The sequence below is a fragment of the Podarcis gaigeae genome, assembly GCF_964106915.1.
Source record: "Podarcis gaigeae genome assembly, chromosome: W".
Classification (NCBI taxonomy): domain Eukaryota; kingdom Metazoa; phylum Chordata; class Lepidosauria; order Squamata; family Lacertidae; genus Podarcis; species Podarcis gaigeae.
Window position 1 is genome coordinate 21,579,009 of NC_139695.1, and position 23,777 is coordinate 21,602,785.

General features: G+C 44.8%; 1 protein-coding gene and 1 pseudogene across 2 annotated transcripts in view; one reads left to right on the top strand and one right to left on the bottom strand.

Annotated features, from left to right (window-relative positions):
• LOC310836051 (E3 ubiquitin-protein ligase RNF4 pseudogene) overlaps positions 1-23,777 on the bottom strand; it is a 468,811-nt pseudogene that overhangs the window by 21,003 nt on the left and 424,031 nt on the right. The window lies entirely within an intron of this gene.
• On the top strand, positions 1,700-12,137 carry LOC310836052 (uncharacterized protein; the record flags this gene model as incomplete). The annotated part of the gene is made up of 4 exons (XM_083720984.1): positions 1,700-1,768; positions 2,738-2,802; positions 7,756-8,822; positions 11,282-12,137. The coding sequence occupies 4 exons, from the start codon at positions 1,700-1,702 to the stop codon at positions 11,854-11,856; spliced, it is 1,776 nt and encodes a 591-aa protein (XP_083577110.1). The 3' UTR covers positions 11,857-12,137.

Here is a 23,777-nt window from a genome sequence, read left to right on the forward strand (position 1 = left end):
CGAGTATACGGAAGGAGAAGGACCGCCGGAAGCTCGACACGTGTTTCCTGAGGAACGATGGGTTTGCGGGGGAGCGTTGGTTGGGAAACGAGAACTAACCGAGCTGATTCGCCAGGACGAATTCGCCCAAACCAGAATCAGGGAACTCGGGGAACGGGGGGAGATCAGGGAGGCTTTGAGGAGAGGGAAGGACTGCTGTATTACAGGGGAGCAATGTATGTGCCCGGGGAAGCCCTGCGAGAAAGGGTTCTCAGACAGCTTCATGACAACCCAACAGCGGGGCACTTTGGGCAACACAAAACCATGTTACTGGTTACGAGGCAATTCTGGTGGCCAAGGGTGAGGGAAGATGTACGAGAGTATGTACGGGGGTGTGACCGCTGCCAATGGGCCAAGGGAGAGAGGGCGGCCCCGGCGGGGTTACTGGAGCCCTTACCCACACCGGGAAGACCATGGGGGGAGGTGTCGATCGATTTCATGACCGATTTACCCAAATCTAGAGGGAAGACAGCAGTCATGGTAGTAGTAGATCTGCAAACCAAAATGTGCCATTTTATAGCGTGCTCACATGCAGTAACGGCAGAGGAAACTGCCCGGTTGTTTGTGGATCACATTTTCAGGTTGCATGGGGCTCCGACGAGGGTTATCTCCGACCGAGGGAAACAATTTACCTCGAGGTTCTGGAGGAAACTCATGAGCTTATTGCAGGTGGAAGTGGGATTCTCGACGGCGAGACACCCAGAGACCAATGGGCAAGCAGAGAGGGCGAATAGCATTTTACAGCAATATCTATGCTGCTACGTCAACGAGAGACAAAACGATTGGGTAGAGAAGCTAGCACTAGCGGAGTTTGCGTATAACAATGCTGAGCATGTGTCCACGGGGATGAGCCCGTTCATGGCTAATTATGGGTTGCACCCCAGGGCTTTTCCTGGGAGAGGGGAGGAAGGGTGGAGCGTGCCCGCCGCAGAGCAGTTTGTGGAAGAAATGGAAGCTCTGCACCAGCAGCTTAAGATGAACCTGGATAGAGCCAAGGAAGTGTACAAAAGACAAGCAGACAAACACCGCCGGGAAGGGGAGACCATTAGGGTGGGGGACCGGGTGTGGTTATCCACACAAGGCTTACCTTTCAAGGGTGGGTGTAAGAAACTGAGGCCAAGACGGCTGGGACCATTTGAGGTGACCCACCAAGTTAACCCGGTGGCGTTCCGGCTCAAGTTGCCAGACAGCATGAAAATCCACCTGGTATTTCATAGGTCACTGCTCTCACCGTACAGAGGGGAGCAGAGGGTCCGGGAGGCAGGAGGGGAAGAGCTCACCCATCCACTAATGGAAGAGAGGGAACGCCACCACGAGGTAATGGAGATCCTGGATTCGCGCTGGCGAGGGCGGCAGGTGGAGTACCTAGTGGCTTGGGAGGGGGAACCCGAGTCAGAAAACACGTGGGTGCCTGCAGGGGAAATAGATGATGGATATCTGGTGGAAGAGTTCCACAACAGGTATCCGAGGAAGCCCAAACCCCTCGGGAGATTCTGGGAGGAGCAATTTGCCACCACCGACGAGGAGGAGGAGGATTTCGTGGGTTTTCCGGCTTCCCAGGGGGAAGGAGGAGAATCGTCAGGAGAGGAGGAGTCAGATGGGGAAGTCCCGACCGTGAGAAATTGGAGCAGGTGAGAAGCGGTGTTTGAGTTGACGGACGATGACAGCAGCTTCTTTCGGGGGTTCCCGGCATCGTCGGCTGAAGAAGGGGACAAGGTCCCATCACAGGGTCAGGCCAGGGGTGAAGGGGGTCCTGGGGAGGAGGTGGATGTCAGGGAACTGCCATCAGAACGAGAGACGGAGGCAGGACCACCCAGCGATGCCGGAGAGGGGATGAGCAGGGGGGAAGGATTTCAACGTAACACCCATAGAGAAGAGAGGGAGAGGGAGGAATTGGTGACAGGGCTCCAAGACCCTTCCCCCGACGATAGTGGAGAGAGCGCTGGGACGCCCCTGCCTTCCCCTTACTTGCGCAGACGCGTTCCGCGCAGAGAACATAGGAGGAGACTCGGGGTCAAACAGCTTTTATGCTGGAAGAGGTTCAAGAGACGCCCACTCTCGGATTCTGCAAGCGACTAACAGGTCACGGAGGGCGAGCTCTGACCCTGGGCATGGTTGGGGCAAGCAAGCTAACTGAACTGAAGTAAGGTTACGCACAAGTAACCCCTAACAACCATTACAAGAGCCTTCTCAGCTTCTGGAAACCGGTCAACCATTCTGGAACTCTTCCAGACCCACAGAACTACGCTAACAGGAAAAGGAGTTTTCAAACCTTTCTCAGAGTCCAAAAATATGCAGTCATCCACTCAGCAGCTGGGCCCATAACCAAAGATGTTTGCTATTTGCAGTATGGTAGTGCTGCAGAGAGCTTGCTGGGGAGACCATGCATTAAAAAGGGACTCAAAAATAACTTAAACAAGGTTTTAATAAGAAAAACAAAAACTCCATTTACACTAAATACATCAACAACAAACCAGACCCAACCACCAACCCATCCCCCAGGGTAATGGGAGAGCTAGGTGCTGCTCCTTATATACTACACCCAAATGCTGACACACCTTAATCAAATACAACTCAGCAGCACCTGCTATGTTTCACAGCTGTAAAGCTGGGTCTCGTTATCTTGCTCTGGCCCTTGCTCTGGCCCCTTAAAGACATACACATCAAGTGGAACAATGATGAACCTTTACATTTAAAGAAACCATTCAACACAAAGAAATACCAATTAGACTTTTGCGTAAAAGACAAGGATACCGACAAATAGTAAGTGTCTTACAGAGAAACAATATACAATATAGATGGGAGTTCCCCGAAGGAATTACCTTCTATTATAAAGATAAAAGATTCAGATTGACAGATACACAAGAAGCAGAATTTTTTTTGAGAAGATATGAGAAGGAGCTTGGAAAAGGGGAAGAAAGGTACGGAGGAGGAGGGAGATATACAGAAAGGAGGAAGGAAAAGAAGGCAAAAAACACAGAGAAGCAAAAGAGAGAGAGAGAAGAGGAAGAAGAGGTAGTGGAAGAGGAAGGAGCAGTAGGTGGAGAAGAAGAGGAGGAGGAAGAAGAAGAGTTAATGGAGAAGAGGTTGACTAGAATATAAATTAAAGTCAAACAATATAATGTCGTTAAAGGTTCTGTCCTGGAATGTTAATGGTTTGAATGAAAAATCTAAAAGGAATAAAATTCAAAAGGTGTTAAAGAATAAAAATTATGATGTGATCTGTTGTCAGGAAACACACGTGGCAAAAAAACACAAACATATGCTAGCAAATAAAAGGTTGGGGGTAGAGTTTGTTAATTCAGACACTAATAAAAAAAGAGGAGTTGTGATATACGTGAAGGAGAAATGGGACCCAATATTAATATGTAAGGACGATGAAGGAAGGATCTTAGGAGTACAAATCAACCATCAGGGAGAAAAGATTAACGTTATAAATGTCTATGCACCAAATATGAATAAAGCTGAATTCTTTAAAAATTGGAACAAATGCTAATAGAATTGGAGGATCATAAGATGATTTTACTTGGAGATTTGAATGCCGTGCCAACACCTGAATTAGATAGAAGCGTGAAAAGAAGAAAACTTAAGCAGGGGAAATTACCAAGAACATTTAATAATCTGGTGGAAAATCTAGATCTGATAGACATCTGGAGACATAAAAATCCAACAACGAAACAATATACACACCTGTCAGAACCACACCAAAGTTGGGCCAGGTTGGATCAAATATGGGTCTCAAGAGAATTAACATTAAGAGCACTTAAATGTGAAATCCAACCCAGAACTCTTTCAGATCATAGCTCAGTAACGTTGGAGATAAAAAGCAGATTACAAGGAACATACAGATGGAGAATGAATGATTATCTTTTTGAAAATGAGGAAATAATTGAGAAGGCCAAAAGAACGTTAAAAGAATATTTTGAGATGAATTTAAATAAAGAGACTAATATAGAGATAGTTTGGGATGCCAGTAAGGCAGTGTTAAGAGGATTTTTAATTAATCAGAACAGCTATAGGAAAAAGTTAAGAGAGCAAAAAAGAAGAAGAAATACTCAATCAATTAAGAGATTGTGAAAGAAAACTAGCAATAAATCCAACTGAGGAGCAGGTTAAACAAACTTATAGAATATTACAAACACAATACTCAAATTTAGTAGGCCAAGAAGTAGAATGGAGAATCAAGATATGGAAGCAAAAATTCTTTGAATCAGCAAATAAAACCGGAAAATTACTAGCGTGGCAATTATGAAAAAACAAAAAAACAAAATATGATTAACAAATTAAGAATAGAAGACCAAATTGTGGAAGAACCTAAGAAAATAAAGGAAAATTTCATCAAATTTCATCAAAAGAGAAAAAGAAGACAGCACAGAAATAAATATTTAGAAGAAAATAGACTAAAAGGATTAACAGAAGAAGAAATAACACAATTAAATAATCCTATAAAAATTGAAGAAATCCAGGATGCGATAAAAAAATGAAATTAGGAAAGGCTCCAGGGCCTGACGGCCTTTCAGCTAAATACTACAAAGTTCTAGAGGAATATTTAGCCCCGGTGCTGTGCGAAGTAGCGAATAACATCTTAAGCGGCGGAAAGACACCAGACTCATGGAAGGAAGCCTATATTACATTAATATCTAAGCCAGACACAGATAAATTAGATATGAAAAACTACAGACCAATATCATTATTAAATAATGATTATAAATTATTTGTGGAAGTAATGGCCAACTGTCTTAAGAAATGTTTAAGAAACCTTATCCATACAGATCAAGTCGGATTCTTACCTAATAGACAATTAAAAGACAACATAAGACATATAATTAACATCATTGAATATCTAGAGGCCAAGAATGAAATACCTGCGGCACTAATTTTTATTGACGCCGAAAAGGTCTTCGATAATGTATCTTGGCAATTCCTTGTAAGATGTCTAGAAACAGTAGGGATAGAGGGTGCCTTCCTGGAAGGGATAAAAGCTATCTACTCAAGCCAGAAAGCAAAATTGATTATTAATAATGATTTAACTGATTATTTCGAAATTTCAAAGGGTACGAGACAGGGGTGCCCTCTATCACCTCTTTTATTTATAATGATACTAGAAATTATAGCAAATAAGATAAGAACAACTCCAGAAATACGTGGAATTAAAATTGGAAACAAAAATACAAACTGAAAGCATACGCTGATGATCTGATGGTATCATTAGAAGATCTACAAAAAAGTGTCCATAAGGTAATAGAATTGTTAGAAGAATTTGGAAAGTTATCGGGTTTTAAGTTAAACAAATCAAAAACTAAAATGATGACTAAGAACATGGAAGAAGTTATGAAAAACCAGCTGGAGGCTAAAATTGGAATTAAAGTGGTAAAAAAAGTAAAATACCTGGGAATTTGGCTAACTATGAAGAACATAAATCTAATGATGGACAATTATGAAACAACCTGGAAAGAAATTAAAAAAGATTTAGATATATGGAACAGAATAAAATTATCATGGTCAGGAAGAATGGCCGCAATTAAGATGAATATACTTCTAAAGTTGTTATTTCTATTTCAAAATATTCCGGTGATAAAGCCACTCCCGACCTAATGAGGGGGTGGGGTTGCGGGTTCACGACCCCTACTACAATCTCGCGGGGCTGGCGTCAGCCCCGCAGGACTCAGAGATTCCCCTAGCTCCTGAATATTCATCACCCACAGCGCCAGTCAATCGGATGGCGCTGGGGGCAGGGCTTGCCAGGGCACTTAAGGTCAGGGCAGCCCTGACTCGCCCCCTTTTCTCTCCTGCAGCAGCTGCGGTTTGGATCTCCCCTTGCATCGCTGCAACTTCACTGTTCCTGCTATTCTCCCGTTCCCTTGCTGGTGCGCCGCAACTTCGATCGCTTAGCGGGCAGCGCTTCCAGCCATCGCCTCCTCTGACCAACGAAGCTTTCACCACTCACGCGTGGGCACCGGATCACAATCAGCAGCCTTCGCCGATCGCCACCCTCTCGAGCGCTGAGGCGCTCGGGTCTCCGAGCCGTCGAGCCATCGAAGCGGTTAGCACAGCCCGTGAGTGATCGGCTGCGCCTGCGCTGGTCTCAGATTGCTTTTGGAAGCCTCAATTTGCCGAGCGTGAGCTGCTTCAGCGCTCACGGAAGGTTTGATTTACTGTATCTGCTTCGTGGGAGGGCAGGCTTATTTCTGTGTCGGTCATCTGTCGGCAGGCAGCGGGTTAACTGATCTCCTTCGCTGCGCCCGCCTCTTTGGGTTGCTGCTGCCAACGACCGCTTCCCTAGGGATATCCCGCGAGCTGGTTGCAGGAGGCGTTTGGATCTTATCTAGAGCAGTTCTACTGCCTCGTCCCCTGTTCGTTCTCGATTTATTTGCCCCTTTACTTTTAATGGTTGCTTATTAGTTTACCTCTCAGTTAACCTCTTAGTTTACTCGTGATCGGGTTGCCGTGGCAACAAGGTGGGCGGGCGCCATTTTGAGTAGACCACGTGGTCTCAGCGGCCGCCATTTTAGGTGAGGCATACCCAGGCCCACCGGCCGCCATTTTAGGTGAGGCATAACCAGGCCCGCCGGTGCTAGCTGTTACAGCTCAGTTAGAATAAGATTCAAGGTTTCTTCACTGGAATAGGCTGTTCTTTTTACCGATTGGAGCTGGGGGCAGTCACTGCTTTATCCATTTTCGTCACCACGCTTCGCGGTGGCTTGGGCTACAGTCAGTAAGGTCGCCATTTTGAGTGTCCCTCCGGCGGCCATCTTGAGTGAGGCATCCCTCCGGTTTCAACCCATTAGAAACGCCCTCAGCTAAAGGGGCTTGCATTTCACCTCGCTTTTAACCTGAGCGTTCTGAGTTATTCTTGGATTCTGGTGGCTTTGAGTGGTGCCGTGGTGCTGGTCTTAATCACTCCTCTTAAAACTGCTGGGCAGTTTCCCCCCACTCCCTGCATCGATACTCAGTCAGGGCTGTTTGGTACAGTCTCTCTTTCTTTCTTACTGAGGAACCCCTTCGCTGCCTATATTTAATAATTCATTTAGAGTTATTTTAAGAGTCTTTGCCTCAGGCCCTTGTTAATTTACTTAATTTAGGGAAGCTATTGTTAGAAGTCTTGAAGCCTTGCTTTCAGCTACTCTGTCTTATCCGTGATATTATCACAAGGGGTTTCCTTTGTGTGACTATTTGGTAAATAATTATTACTTTTACATTGAACATTATTACTAATAATTAATAATGACAAATAAATAATTTAAAATAATAAATAAATTAATAATAATAATAATAAATAAATAAAGTAAATAACTAAATAAAATAAATAAATAAATACAATAAAATAAATAACTAGAGAAATAACTAAGGAAAAATAATATTGAGAGTAATATAAGCATTCAGTAATTGATTTAATTCGTCATACCATATAGAGCATACGCATCAATTGTATACGCAGTCTCAGATAATTAATTAGGCTCTCTTTGGCATTCATACATATACACACAGGCATACATACACGCTCAGCGCGAGATTGATAACATGGCTAACAGGGGCAATCCCCAGTTACCGCAAACGGGTGGTGCACTAGTGCCTGTAGCACCCTACAACCCGCAGGCTTTGGCTCAGTTTTTTGCTGCGATCCAAATCTTTTACGCGCAATGCAGCCCTCTGGTAGCACCAAATCCAAATATAGTGGAGGTTTCTCAGGATTGCATTCCTGACACCCCCCCCTAGCCAACAGGGCCAGGCAGGACCCTCAGCAGCTGCGGCAAGCACGTCACAGCAGGGTGTTGGTCAAATCAATCGGCCCCAAACACGTTCACAAACTGCTCACGCTCATAAGTCCAAGGGTACGGCACAAAAGGCCAGGCCCGGGGCTCAAAAGTCCAAGGCTTCGGGGCATAAGTCCAAAACACCGCAGGCAGCCCCATCTAATTCTAGCCAACAGAGAATTGGCGTACCTAGTGTTTTTCAGGATTCTCTGGCCCGGCCAAGCCAATCGGAGGGCTCTTCTTCAGACGAGGAGCTACCTCCCCAGCAGGCAACCACAGCGGAGAATGATCCAGCACCGCAAGACAACAGTACCCGCGGAGGGAAACGGAAGGTGAAGAAGAAACACGTGTCCAAGAAGAGCAGGAGAAGCGACCCATCTGACTCTGACGATGACAGAGGTACCTCTTCTTCGGAGGGCGATAGTGACGCTCCCATGGAGACTTATTGGGGGGAGGGGGAAGAAACCGGTGTCCCTTTGTGGGTCCACGAGAGGAGGGCCAATTCACACCGGAAAACCTTTAACGGCACCCTCGAATGGAAAGATGGGGCCCTGGTGGATGATGTTAAAACTTCAACTCACTTGTCCACAGACTTTATCCTGGGTAATCACCTTTCTAAGAGAAAGAGGGATAAGATACTGAATGGGGACTTTATAGACATGTTTACTCTGCTGCCGCCGGCCCAATTAAAGGGAAAAGGGGAGAAAAAGCGGTATTATGGTAAGAAAAGATATAGGTCCCCCCGGGCTGAGCGCACATTCGAGAACTGGCTCAATGGCTACCAGGTTTTCATGGGTATAGTGGTAGGTTGTTATCCAAAACGTGGTTTGCACCTTGCATCTTATCTGGCGCACGTGAGAAGGGCTCGGGAATTAGCGGGAGATGAGGCTGCCATCTCGTACGACGAGGACTTTCGTAGGAATGCCTCGCTGTTGTCATCCACGCGATGGGATCAGAGGGACAATAACTACTGGATGGAGCATGTGGGGCCTAACATCGAAAAGAAAACTCACGACCAAGCCAAATCCGGTAAGGTGGACACAAAACGTCGTAAGCAATGCTGGGATTTCAATAAGGGGGCCTGCCAGCACACCTCTTGTAAGTACTTGCATGAATGTGATAAGTGTTTTGGCAACCACCCAGCCGTTAACTGTTACAAGAGTAAACAACAGCCCTTTCGAGGCGGTAGGGGTCACCTCCAGCAGGGAAACCGGGGTGCCCCCTCTGGCGCGACAGGACCCGCTCAAGGGGCAGCTGGGAATCGCTACTAATTTGTCCCTCGACCTAGCCCGCTCCCCGATTAAGCTCCAACCCCTAAGAACCTTGTTAAATCTGTATCCTAATAGACAAGCCGCCCTTCTCCTAGGGGAGGGGTTTTCCAAAGGTTTCAGAATTCCAGTGCCTTGCACCCCCAATTCTAGCTGCCCCCCCAATCAGAAGTCGGTTTTAGAGAGACCTGACATCGCTATGAAAAAGATTCAGAAAGAGATTTTGGTCATCGACAAAGCAATGCCCATGGGGTGCTCGATCGCCTGTGCCGCCTTTGAGACTTTCAGCACGTTCCTCGAATGGGCGCTAAAGTTTAAAACTGGTTCTGAAGGGGTGGAGCACTACTTGGATGATTTTATTTTGGTCGCGAGTAATGCAACTGACTGCATGGCCTTGCTACAGGCATTCATGTCCATGGCTGAGGAGCTGGGTGTTCCTTTAGCAAACGAGAAGACTACGTTGACTTACCTGGGCATCGAGCTCGACACAGTTGCCCGAACTTCCCGCCTGCCTACTGAGAGGTTGGTGGCCCTAAAAGACCTTATTTCACAACTTTTGCCCCTAAGGAAGGTTACACTGAGGCAAATTCAATCACTCTTAGGTCACCTCAACTTTGCGTGCCAAGTAGTTTCCCCGGGTCGCCCCTTTTGTGGATGGTTGGCAAAATTGTCAGCAGGTTTAAGGTCACCACATCATAGGGTGCGCCTTTCGAAGGCGGTAAAATCGGATCTCCAGGTTTGGCTCCAATTCTTAGATGGTTATAATGGTATTTCACTTTGGCAAGATAGCATGGCCCTACAGGCCGACTTCCAAGTGCATTCAGATGCAGCTGGGTCCCTGGGTTTCGGCGTCTATTTTATTGGGCAGTGGTGTGCACAACGATGGCCTCCTTCGTGGCAGGGAAAACCCATTCTTCGCGATCTAACATTCTTAGAATTCTTCCCTATAGTAGTTGCAATTCATCTCTGGGCCGAGCAATTTAAGGATCAAAGGGTCTGCTTCTGGACAGATAACCAAGCGGTGGTGTCTGTGTTGAATAAACAATCCTCTCGCTCCCCTAGAGTAGCGGCCCTCTTACGATATTTTGTCCTTTCCTGCCTTAAACTAAACTTATACGCTTCAGCCAAATTCGTACCGGGGATTGATAACAACATTGTGGATGCTCTGTCTCGTTTCCAGATGGAGCGCTTTCGCTCATTGGTGCCGGATGCGCAGCAGCTACCGCAGCCGTTTCCGGAGCACCTCTGGAGTATTGGCAACGAGAAGCAATAAAGGGAGTATTGTCAGCTCTTGCGCCCTCAACCCTTAGATCCTATAACAAGGCATGGTTAGATTTCACATTATTCCGCCAGAAGAAGGGTCTCTTTAAACCAGGAAGGCCCCCAGCTAAGTCGGAGGTTATAGAATACCTTGTACGCCTTCGTGACTTAGGTCGGGCCCCCAAAACTCTTAATATTCATTCCGCAGCAATATCGTTTTTCTCCAAATCTCTGTTCTCAGTCGATCCCTGTGCACACTTTGTGGTGCGGAAGATGCTGGAGGGCTGGCGTAGATCACAACCTCCTAGCTCTGACAACAGAAGGCCCATAACTTTTGACATACTTATGCAAATACGTACGAAGCTCAGGGTTATCTGCTGGTCAAGGTATGAGGCCAGGTTGTTTTCCACAGCATTTTCTTTCGCTTTCTTTGGTGCCCTACGGATAAGCGAAGTGGTCTGTGACGACCAAGCAATGGGCATCAGCAGGGGCTCCTCTTGTACGATGTGTCCTTGTCCAGCTCAGAGGTAATCCTGAAAATCCGCAGTTCAAAGACCGATCAGCTCGGTAGGGGGGCCCTAGTCCGCCTGCAGGCTACTCAGAAGGCCGGCCCTTGCCCAGTTAAGGATGCAAGAAAGTTCCTGTGCTTAAGACCAAAAACAACCGGTCCTTTCTTCATACATGCAGACGGATCTCGCCTGTCAAAACACCAGTTCACAAGGGTTATGCGCAAGGCGATCGCGGCTATCGGGCTCCCACCCGAGGAGTACGCCGCACACTCTTTCCGCATTGGGGCTGCCACCACTGCCACCCACATGGGTTTACCAGCGGAGAGGACATGGGCCGGTGGAAGTCGAATGCCTACAGGGGTTACATTTGGAAATCTCGCTAAACCCTCTCTCTTTCCCTTCCCCCATCTGCCCCCACCCTGACCCGGCTCTCTTGCTGTCTTATTTTCAGGTTCTGGGGCTGTGCGTATCTGGATCTTTGGCCACAGCATCGTCCACTGGGCAAGACTGCGGGCGGTTTCCAGGGGTTGTTGCGGTGATCTCCAGCTCCCGAGCAATGTGGAAGTTTCCTGGATTGCACGGCGGGGAATGCGCTGGGAGGAATTCCGCCCAACAATATCAAATAAAATTGCAGTTCAAGGCCCTCCAGAGGCGCTGGTCATCCAACTGGGCGAGAACGACCTGGCTTACAGAAAGGGGGTGGACTTAATGTGGAATATTTTCAACGACCTGGAGGAGTTGAGGGCCTCCCACCCAAAGCTAACAATTATATGGTCATCTTTGCTTGAAAGGCGCTGTTGGCGGGACGCTACTAATCCCGTGGCCGTCAGTAGAGCCAGGAGGATCCTGGAGCGCTCGGTGGCGCGTAGAGTGGCTGCATTGGGTGGGCGGGTCATTGAACACCCAGGCATCCAATTTAGCAAGGAAGCACTCTACCGCAGAGATGGCGTGCATCTTTCTGATGCTGGTAACGATATCTGTCTGTCTGACATTTTTCAGGGGATCAGGGATTGGTTACAGGTCTGAGGGTATTGGCGGCGAGCCTGGCTCGTGTGGCGGTTAGGCATTGGCAGGGGTATTGTTATGCAAATGATGTCGGGGGGGGGGAGGAACGCCATCACCTACCCCAGATCTTGATGGGTAGTTCGTTAAAGGACTCCGGGGGGCGTCGCCTCGTCCGAAACCTACGGAGGCTAGGGCCTAAAGCGCGCCCCCGAGCGGTAACCCCTTGGGGAGCACCTAGGGATGTGCATCTCGGGGGCTCCCCCTGTTGGTGCTTAACCCTTCCCGGTTAGACCGGATAGTCTGTTAGGGCCAATGCCTAAAAGCCAATACCGCTCGTACCTGTAATCAATAAAGTTGTGGCCATTTTCGCCCAATTAACCTAAATTCTGGTGTCTGGTGTCTTTATTTACTCCATTTGTGGGAGGGGGCGGGTATCGCCACGCAAGAGGAAACAAAGTATTTAAAGATTGGCAGAAAATTTTATCTAAATTCATTTGCCAGGGAAAAAGGCCTAGAATTAAATTTAAATTGCTTACAGATAGAAGAGAAAGAGGAGGTTTTGCGGTGCCGAATTTGAAACTGTATTACGAGGCCTCATGCCTCTGTTGGATTAAACAATGGATTGTAATAAAAAACACTGACCTACTAGATTTAGAAGGCTTTAACACCAGATTCGGTTGGCACGCATATTTGTGGCATAATAAAGCAAAAGTACATAAAAATTCTCCAGTCACATCATTAGAGGACCTCTGCTAGAGGTTTGGGAAATAAATAAAAATCTTCTTGAAAGGAAAACTCCCTGGTGGTTGTCACCAATAGATATTTTAACAATTAAAAAAACAAACAGAGAAGGTAAGAGATGGACATATGAAGATTTATTGGTGAGAACAGAAAAAGGTTGGCAGATCAAAACGTATGAAGAACTACGAGATAAATTAACATGTTGGTTACAATTCCATCAAATTAATGCACTGTGGACAGAAGATAAAAAGATCGGGATAAACAAACAAACAAAAAAAATCAAGATTCCAGATAGAAATACTGGAAGGAAATTCAACACTCTTATAAAAAATGTATAACCAACTGTTAGAATGGGATACTAAGGACGAGGAAATAAAAGAAGTTATGGTGAAATGGGTGATAGATCTAGGATATAATCTGGAATACGATAGTTGGATTAAGCTCTGGAATAAAGATATGAAGTTCACTGCTTGTGTTGCCTTAAGAGAAAACATGGAAAAAAATGATGTACATCACCCCTGTAAAATTAGGAAAAATCTATAAGAATGGAGATAAAATGTGCTGGAGGTATAAAAACAAGGAAGGTAGTTTTTACCACATGTGGTGGACTTGTGAAAAAATCAAGAACTTCTGGGAGCTCATTTATAATGAACTAAAAAAAAATGTTTAAATATACTTTTATTAAAAAACCTGAAAATTTTCTTCTGGGAATGATTGGCAATGAAATTAAGAAAGAGGACCAGACCTTATTCTAGTACGCAACAACAGCTGCTAGAATTTTAATCGCCCAAAATTGGAAATCAATCAATATCCCAACAGTAAGAGATTGGCAAAGTAAATTATTTGAATATTCAGAATTGGCAAAATTAACACACAAAATCAGAGACCAGAAAGAAACAAAGTTTATTAAAGAATGGAATAAATTCATAACCTATACTGAAGTAGATTTAAAAAATCCAAAGATCACAGTAGGCTTAATATAACCCTTCGACATACAAAAGTTTTAAAGATAAACTGCGGGGAAAATATGTACTACATAACCCAAAACTGAGGTGGAGGGAAGTCAATAACTTACATGTTTGTCTTTGTTTGTTTGTTTTTTGTTTTCTTATAATTAAGTTATGTTGTTCTTATTATTTTCTTTTCGTGAAGAATTTATTTTCTGTACATATGTGTGTATATGTGTGTATGAAAATTAATAAAGAAAAAACACACCCTCTTTTACCTGCTCATGAGAAAAATCTATTTAGACTCAAATGGTGCCCTTTCCTCCCCCTCTCGCACGCCTGTGTTTGTGTGTGTGTGCGCACACACACACAGATGCCAAGTGCAGCTTGTGAGCTGGAGGGAGAAAGAGAGAGAAGACATTATTTTCTTCAGGGCAAATACAGCCGGCATATATAAGCGAGGAGGTGGCAGCTCCCGTACAGCTGAGCCTGCAGAGGGCACATGGCTTGCAGCATAATTGGCACCACGCTCAGAGAGGGAAGTTGGGCACGGGGCATGGGCAGAGGGCAACCTTTTGCTCCTGATTTTCTTCGGTGAAGGAGAAAAGCTTCCACACCGGCAGGTGGATGTTTTAACGCAATGCGCAAAAAGGGAAGGGAAGGCATCATGGAGGCGGGGGGGGCGGGGGTCCTTTGCCGCAAAGCCAAAGAGAAACACCAGTTGCTGAAAACCCACAGGAGAAGAGAGTGCACTGGCACTCAGGTCCTGCCTATGGGCTGCCCATTGGGGCATCTTTGAGACCAGGGTTCTGGACTCGATGGGCCCCCTTTGGCCTGACCCAAGTGCAGAGCTTGTCTTATATGCTCTGAAGAAGATCATTTGACCCAGAATTCTTCCGGCAGGAGGAAAGGAAGCCCTTCTTCACACAGTGCATGATTAAACTATGGAACGGTCTCCCCTAGGAGGCAGTGATGGCCACCAACTTAGATGGCTTTAGAAGAGGATTTGACAGATTTGTGGAGGAGGAGGAAAGGACTATCAAAGGCTAGTACAAAAGCTACTACAAAGGTTATCTCCCGCTTGGACTACTGCAATGCGCTCTATGTGGGGCTACCTTTGAAAGTGACCCAGAAACTACAACTAATCCAGAATGCAGCAGCCAGACTGGAGACTGGGAGCGGCCGCCGAGACCACATAACACCAGTCCTGAAAGACCTAGATTGGCTCCCAGCACGTTTCCGAGCACAATTGAAAGTGTTGGTGCTGACCTTGAAAGCCCTAAACGGCCTCGGTTCAGGATATCTGAAGGAGCGTCTCCACCCCCATTGTTCTGCCCAGACACTGAGGACCAGCGCCGAGGGCCTTCTGGCGGTTCCCTCACTGTGAGAAGCCAAGTTACAGGGAACCAGGCAGAGGGCCTTCTCGGTAGTGGCACCCACCCTGTGGGACGCCCTCCCACCAGGTGTCAAAGAGAACAACAACTACCAGACTTTTAGAAGACATCTGAAGGCAGCCCTGTTTAGGGAAGCTTTTAATGTTTGATGCATTACTGTATTTTAATATTTTGTTGGAAGCCGCCCAGAGTGGCTGGGGAAGCCCAGCCAGATGGGCGGGGTATAAATAATAAATGATGATGATGATGATGATGATGATGATTAGTCACAATGGTTATGCTCCGCTTCCACTGTCAGAAGCAGAGGTGCCTCTGCATTCCAGTTGTATGGAGAGAACCCTGTTTGCTGACTTTGCTCAGTTCCCGAGCTGGAAACCTTGCTCTCTTTGGGAATGGGGACGGCTGCAGTTCTTGTTGCTTTGCACCATGTGGCTAAGGGACAAGGCAGGGAATTGGTGGTATTTAGAATCTTTTGAGTGTGTTAAATCTGAAGCAGCCAAACCTGCAACGTTCTTTTGTCTGTTTATGGAGCTCGTGCTTTGAGTTCAAGATCAAGGAGCTAGAAGAGCTGTGTATGTCTATACCAGTTCTTCATTTCCATTATCGCTCAAGTTGCAACCTTTAGCTAGCAGTTCGGACTTCCATACCCTAGTCTCTTGACCACTACAGGAAGCGTCCCTAGAGGGATGCCATACAGAATGTACCATGAAACCGTTTCACAGCTGTGCCACTCTGCAGCTGGGTCATAACTGGCTGATGGGAGACAGGTCCATAGCTAGGGAGTAGTGAGGTGGCCCCCCGCCAGGGGTGCAGGTGATGGGAGGGGCCTCAAAATTGGCTAAAAATATGTCCATAAATATAAATATTGATTATTGCCTCATAAGAATAGAGAGTGAATTGATTTTTTTGGGGGGGAGGGAGAGGTGGAAAGAAGAGCTAATTTGTTTTTTTAAAAAAATATATATGATATTTTATTAGATTTTAACAGAGAAAAGGTTACAAAACAATAGACAGAAAAGTAAAAAGGCACAAAAAAATACAAAAACCAAAATTTAACATAAAAGAGTAAAAAGGAAAAAATAAAATAAAAATCCCTCTTTTCAATTTCTTACCATTTATTTACTTATTTTCCTGACTTCCTCTCACCTCCCTTTTTTGTATTCCATTTAAAAATTGGTTCAGCAAATTCATACCCTCTATATTTTACCCTTGATTATTTATCACTTCAAATTTTCATCTAATATCAATCCATTCTTACAAATTCTTATTTTACCTTATTACTAGAACTGCTTTGTTTCATTTCAACATCATTACCATTTAAAAATTTTACAGTTCAATTTACCATTAATTTCTTTAATCTTATCTTACCTTCTAAACCTTAAAATTTTGGGATTTAAACCATATTTAAACTTAACTCCTTCAAACCTTTCTGCTAAAGCCAATTAATTCCTTTCCAGCACATTTTAGTATTTCATTAGTATTACACTAATTCCAAAAGTAAAATAGTTTATAAAAAAGAGATTCTCATTCTAACTTTATCCAACGTCCCTTTTTCCTGGTTTCGGATACTGTCAGTCCTTACATCATTATGTTCTATCCATCAATCGGGTGTTCTAATGTCAGAGGCTCTCAAGTCCCTTCTATGCCCCCTCTGCAGGTTTTCTTGTTCCTGTTTATACTTGCACGCATCCCTGTCCCTTGTTGGTTTCTTGCATATTTTCTTCCCTTTCTCCTTGGGGAGTGGATCTCCGGGGAGCTCCATACAGAAGTATTCTCCATTTTCTTTTATCAGATTGTCCCATTCCCCGATAATCCACTCCCCAATATTTGATTTGTAATCCAAAAAGTAGTTGTTCCAAAAATGATCATCAGCTTGTTTCACAGTCCCACCAGAGCTAATGACTTCCTTAACTCCAAAGTTTAACAGATGTTCTCCAAGTTCAATCTTCCAATGTTGCAGCTTTTGATCATGCGGGATTTTGAGTCTCTGTATCTTTTGAGGTGCAGTCCCAACCTCTTCCATCTTCCTCTGCCCTTGGACTTGCCTTGTTGAACCAGTTTCCTGTATTGGCTGTTGTGAGATTTCTTTAACTTCGTTTCCTGTTGATTCATCTTTACTGGCTGGAGCAGATATAAGATCCAACTTTTGGTTCATCAAGATCATTTTCTCCTCCAACTGCTGCAGCACAGCATTTATTTTGCCAAGGGCAGCTGCGGCTTCCTCCCTATTCATTTTCTGTCAAGGTCAAATAGCTGGTCCCACGGTCTGATTTTCACAGATGTTATATCTTCCCTGTTACTTGCAACAAACACGCTGGCTGGCTCCCTCTAGGGGATACAATTACAATTTAACGTCCATCTTTAAAGTGTATCCAACAAAGGAAAATTTACTTTCGATTTTCAGATTCTTTGTTTCCTTTCAGTATAATGCAAACAAGCAGAAAGCAGCAGTAGAATTATTTTATTTCTCTTTTAGTTCTGTCTGTCAATAGTTTCCCCATTTTCAATTAGTAATCATCACCGACAATTTCTGTCCTGACATTCCGTCCCCAGGTTTGGGACGATGGGAACTTATATTCTTTCACTCTCTTTGCAGGATTAAAAGGTCAAAATTTCTTCCCCCCTTTTCTCCTGCTGTCCAGGGGGGTTTTATGGTTGTAGATGCAGGAAATTTCAATCTTAAAATCAATTTTTCCGGCTTTTTAGCTTATAAGATCTTTGCTTTGATCTATTTACAAAAAACGGGAGGCGGACTTCCTGTTTACGCCTTCCCATTTCGGTGCCAAATTCAAGGTTATTTCTTTCATCAAAGGAGGAATTCCTTTGATCTCCCGATCTTTCAATTGTCCTACTCACGGGTTGTTGTTTAAGAGCCGAATTGTCACAGGAAAGAGAACAGCGCTCTCCGACATCAGCTGTGCAGCTTCACTCCGCAGAAGTAGCGATTGACTCACAGCACCGCGCCAGCACCTTTGCAGGGTTCCTTTGCCGATGGGGGGGGGGCGCAAAAGGTGCCCGCCGAGTCCCACGGTCGCAGGCTTCACCGCCTGCGGTTTTTGAGAGGGTCCCCGCTTCGCTGCAGCGGTAGGACCCGATTTCTGTGGGGCTTTCTCCCTCTAGATTAGAGGGAATCCGCCATTGTTGGAGGCGCCGCCTCCGGAAGTCCGGAAAGAAGAGCTAATTTGTCCATGGCTAGGGGGCACAATCTGGACGGTTCTGCCAGGGGCGCAAGATCACCTAGCTATAGCTCTGGCAGGAGGGAAGAGTGTTCATGTGCTCAAGCCCTGCTTGTGGGTTTTCCACAGGGGCACCTGGCTGGCCAATGTGGGAACAGGAGGCTGGACTAGTTGGGCCACTGGCCTCATCCAGCCTCACGGCTCGATTTATGCAAAATAAAGAGGCTTGATTTGCATTCAGGTTGCACAATTCAGGTACAGAATCCTGGGCAGGTTTTAGGCATGAAATGGGCAAACACAGCATTTGCCAAAAGGAGGAAACATTTCTGAACCTTTTTTTCTCAAAGGAGCCTGGACAACAGTTTTGGCAAACGTCAGGAAGGATACTGCTGCTGGTGTCATTTTCCTCAGAGAACTGCAGCGCTGAGCACTTCCACAGAACAGGCAGAAGCTCTGCATTTCAGTTGCTGGGTTCAGTTGCCAAATGGCATTCTATGGGTAGAGGCTGGGATAAAACCACAAGCCTGAGACCCCAAAGAGCAGCAGCTGCTGCCAGTCAGTGTAGGCAACGCTGGGCTGGACAGACCAAGAGCCTGAGACTTCAGCACTAACAAAGCAGCTTCCCAGTGCAGAAAAGGTCACTGCTTGACCCCTGCCGCCCCAGGGCTGGTGTGCAACCTTGCAGGCCTAGCAGATGCAGCCAATACCACCCTCAACCACTGCTGGTGCAACTATTTGTAGGAGAGGTTGTGGGGGGCGAGGTGTCGCTCATACCCACACAGACGGCCCTGCTCCACTGCCATGCGCAGGAGGGGAGGAGGCAAGGCTGCCTGAACTGGTGCAAATCAACTTCTGAGCAGAAAGAAGGGGTCTTTGGGGGCGGGGATCAGAAGCAGGTACCAGACAAGCCAAACCTGGCTCCTCTGCAGACTGCACTTTCACATTTCCCTGCATATATTGTGTCAAGGTCAGATATTGTGCACAGTTCCTCTGGGCAATAGGCAGGGCTGGAATCTCCTGCAATCTCCATTGTGGCTCACCACATCTGAGACTGTCCTTGAATTCCTCTGGACACAAACACAGATGAACAGGAACTGCCCCTCACCCCCTCAGCTCTCAACAACATGCTCAAGGAGACCGCCAACATCCATGTTTTGGAAAGGCCTGTCCAGCAATGTTCCAGATTACCAGCTGCTGGTGTAGCCATTCAGACCTTTCCCATTGGTTGGGTGTGCATTGCTCCCGGGAGGGAAGAAGGAGTCAATAGACACTGAGGGTTGGTTCAGAGAAAGAGTTTATTTCTGCTTTCCGGATAGCAGAAAGGCACTGCGTGATCAGTCACAGCAAGCACACTTAAAGAGCAGTTACATACAGCTTATATACCCTTCAGGTCCCCTTTCCCCCTCCCCAGGAGTCCACCCTCATGAGTTTGTACATGTAAGTTTACATCCTTGAGCATGAACAGATATTCCTGTTCCTGTACTCTTATCTTGGGGTAAGAAGGTCACCCAACTATAGGAGTACTCCTGGAGCCATCCCCTTGCAAGGTCTGTGCGTCAGCGTGGTCAGGATATAAGATAAGTCCCAGAGCCATCGCGTCTCCACTGACAAGGCCATCCATTAAGCCTTCATGGACTGATAAAGGAGAAGGCTTTGTTTACACAGCTGGGTTTGTGTTATACAGTTCAAGCTAATAGGTTATACAGCTCAAGCTAATGGATTTTAGCTAATGGATCCTTGAAGAAGGAATTGGGGAATTTTGGGGCCCGGTTCGGGTGGCTGCACAGTCAGGTTTGGGTAACTTGTTCCTTCATTCCCTCCTCTTCTGTTGGACAGCCTTCCTGCTCGTCCCAAGGTAGTGGCCGGTATTTTCGTGTCAGTGCTATAATCTGGGGCCAAATCATTCGTGACACCATTTTATGCATCATATTTTGCAAGCATTGCAATAAGCAGGGTATACAGGAGCAGAGAAGCAAGATTATCAAGGGGCCCATTAACATCATTATAAGTCCTCTAAACCTAGGTTCGGAAACCAATCAGTCCACCAGGACATGTCCCATCCGTTCCACGTTGGGACAGGAACATGGGCCACTTTCTCTATTTCTGCTGCCAAATATCAAATAGCTTCACCATGGTCAGAGATGTTAAAGCAACAGGCTCCTCCCGTTAAATTTAACACAGCACAAAATCCTCCCTGTTTTGCCAGGAGAAAGTCCATCCCTAGCCGGAGTTGGAGGACTGCTGTGCGTGTCTCATCTAATTGGGTGGCGATTAACCGGAGGGCTGTGGCTGTGGCATTGGCAACAATCTCTATTACCGCTTGGAGTCTAATAATGCGGTTCAAATTATAAATTGGTTCCCTCGCCCCTGTTATTATTTCTCCCTGATTCCAAGAAGCCGGATCATAATGGGCCACTATCCTTTCTGGAGGCCACTGATCCTTTCCCCAATTTTGGGAGCTGCCGCCTGCAACTGCTGCTATGTCAGCCGAGCGTGTTTTCTGACGGGCTGCAGTGGCGAATGGTTCATAAATCCACATGGGAGGACTAGATGACCCTGAGGTTCCCTTCCAACTCTGAAGTCCTTTGATTCTATGAACTGCCCTTCCAAACAGAATTGTGTTTCCTTTGCATTGAAATGGATGTTGTGGAATAATGTAGTAGCATTCCAATCCCCTTAAAATTTATGCTTAAAATTCTACAAGGCAGGCTCAAGCGGTATGTGGACCAAGAACTCCCAGAAGTGCAAGCTGGATTTCGAAGGGGCAGAGGAACCAGAGACCAAATTGCAAACATGCGCTGGATTATGGAGAAAGCTAGAGAGTTCCAGAAAGACATTTACTTCTGCTTCATTGACTATGCAAAAGCCTTTGACTGTGTCAATCACAGCAAACTATGGCAAGTTCTTAAATAAATGGGAGTGCCTGATCACCTTATCTGTCTCCTGAGAAATCTCTATGTGGGACAAGAAGCTACAGTTAGAACTGGATATGGAACAACTGATTGGTTCAAAATTGGGAAAGGAGTACGGCAAGGCTGTATATTGTCTCCCTGGTTATTTAACTTATATGCAGAATTCATCATGCGAAAGGCTGGACTGGATGAATCCCAAGCCGGAATTAAGATCGCTGGAAGAAATATCAACAACCTCAGATATGCAGATGACACAACCTTGATGGCAGAAAGTGAGGAGGAATTAAAGAACCTTTTAATGAGGGTGAAAGAGGAGAGCGCAAAATATGGTCTGAAGCTCAACATCAAAAAAACAAAGATCATGGCCACTGGGCCCATCACCTCCTGGCAAGTAGAAGGGGAAGAAATGGAGGCAGTGAGAGATTTTACTTTTTTAAAAAATATATATATATTTATTAGGTTTTTACAAAAAAGAAAAGTACATAACCACCACAGAAGTAGAAAAAATATAAAAAGAAATAAAGCATAATCAAAAGTAACACATAGAACAGATAAAAAAACAAAAATATAAAATACAGTAAAGAAAAATTCCACCCAACCAAATACAAAAACATTAAAACTCCAACTTTTTCGATCATACTTAATTAACTTCCTTTCTTGACTTCCTCGCGCCTCCCTTTTTTGTGTTCCTCTTTACCCAATCAGATACAGCAAATCCTTACCCTCTTTCAGATCTCCTTTCTAATTATGTCACCAATCTTTTCTCCTCGTACTTAATCACCTTTATAATATTATTTACTTTCGACATAATATCACTTTAATCTTTCCTCATTTTCTATTGCATTTTGCATACTTTTTAAGCTATATCACTAATGCCTTATTATTTCCAAATCCAACATTATTTTAACATTCATAAACTTTGTAGTGTTTCTGCAGATAGTCTTTAAACTTCTTCCAGTCCTCTTCCACTGATTCTTCTCCCAGGTCTTGGATTCTGCCAGTCATTTCTGCCAACTCCATATAGTCCATCACTTGCATCTGCCATTCTTCCAAGGTGGGCAAATCTTGTGTCTTCCAATACTTTGTGATGATTATTCCTGCTGCTGTTGTCGCGTACATAAAAAACGTTCTATCTTTCTTTAACACCAATTGTCCGACTATGCCCAAGAGAAAGGCCTCTGGTTTCTTAAGGAAGGTATATTTAAATACCTTTTTCAGTTCATTATATATCATTTCCCAGAAAGCCTTAATCTTTGGGCACGTCCACCATAGGTGAAAGAATGTACCCTCAGACTCTTTGCATTTCCGACATTTATTATCAGGCAGGTGATAAATTTTAGCAAGCTTGACTGGGGTCATGTACCACCTATAAATCATTTTCATAATATTCTCTCTTAGGGCATTACATGCCGTGAATTTTATACCGGTGGTCCATAACTTTTCCCAGTCAGCAAACAAAATGTTATGACCTATGTCCTGTGTTATGACCTATGTCCTGTGCCCATTTAATCATGGCTGATTTGACTGTTTCATCCTGAGTGTTCCATTTCAACAGCAAGTTATACATTCTTGAAAGGATCTTAGTTTTAGGTTCTAACAGTTCTGTTTCCAATTTTGATTTTTCCACCTGGAAACCCAACTTTTTGTCCAAATTATAGGCCTCTCTTACTTGATAATAATGAAGCCAATCTCGCACTTTGTCCTTTAATTTCTCAAAACTCTGCAATTTCAGTTTATCTCCTTCTAATTCTAATATCTCCCAATATTTCGGCCATTTGGCTTCCATATTGAGTCTTTTCAGAGCCTTTGCTTCCATGGGTGACAACCACCTTGGGGTCTTGTTTTCCAATAGATCTTTGTACCTTATCCAGACATTAAATAATGCTTTCCTGACAATATGGTGTTTAAAAGCTTGGTGCGCTTTAACCTTGTCATACCACAAATATGCATGCCAACCAAAAGCATTGTTAAAACCTTCTAAGTCCAAAATATCAGTGTTTCCAAGAAGCAGCCAATCTCTCAACCAGCAAAATGCTGCTGATTCGTAGTAGAGTTTAAAGTCCGGCAGGGCAAACCCCCCTCTGTCTTTCGCATCTGTTAATATTTTAAATTTTATTCTGGGCTTTTTGCCCTGCCAAACAAATCTAGAAATATCCTTCTGCCACTTCTTGAAACAATCCATCCTGTCCACAATCTGTAAGGTTTGGAACAAAAATAACATTTTTGGCAATACATTCATTTTTATAACTGCAATTCGCCCCAACAAGGAAAGCTTCAATTTAGACCATATTTCTAAATCTTTTTTAACTTCTGACCAACATTTCTCATAATTGTCTTTAAATAAATTCGAATTTTTAGCTGTCATATTGATCCCCAAATATTTCACTTTCTGGCCCAGCCAGATGGGCGGGGTACAAATAATAAATTATTATTATTATTATTAACTAAGGTCAAACCAATCTCATTCTGAAACCTTTCTTTTTCAATCTGTGTTAAGGTTTTCTCTAGAACTTTAGTTTTTGACTTGTTCAATTTAAAACCTGCCACATGACCAAATTCTTGAATCAGTTCTAATACCCTTTTCGTACTAGATTCTGGCTCCTGTAATGTCAAAACTAGGTCATCTGCAAAAGCTTTCAGTTTGTATTGTTTGGCTCCGACCTGAATTCCTTTAATCTGACTGTCCCTTCTAATCATATTCAACAGCACCTCCAGGACTGAGATAAATAACAATGGAGAGATAGGGCAACCTTGTCGTGTTCCTTTTTCTAT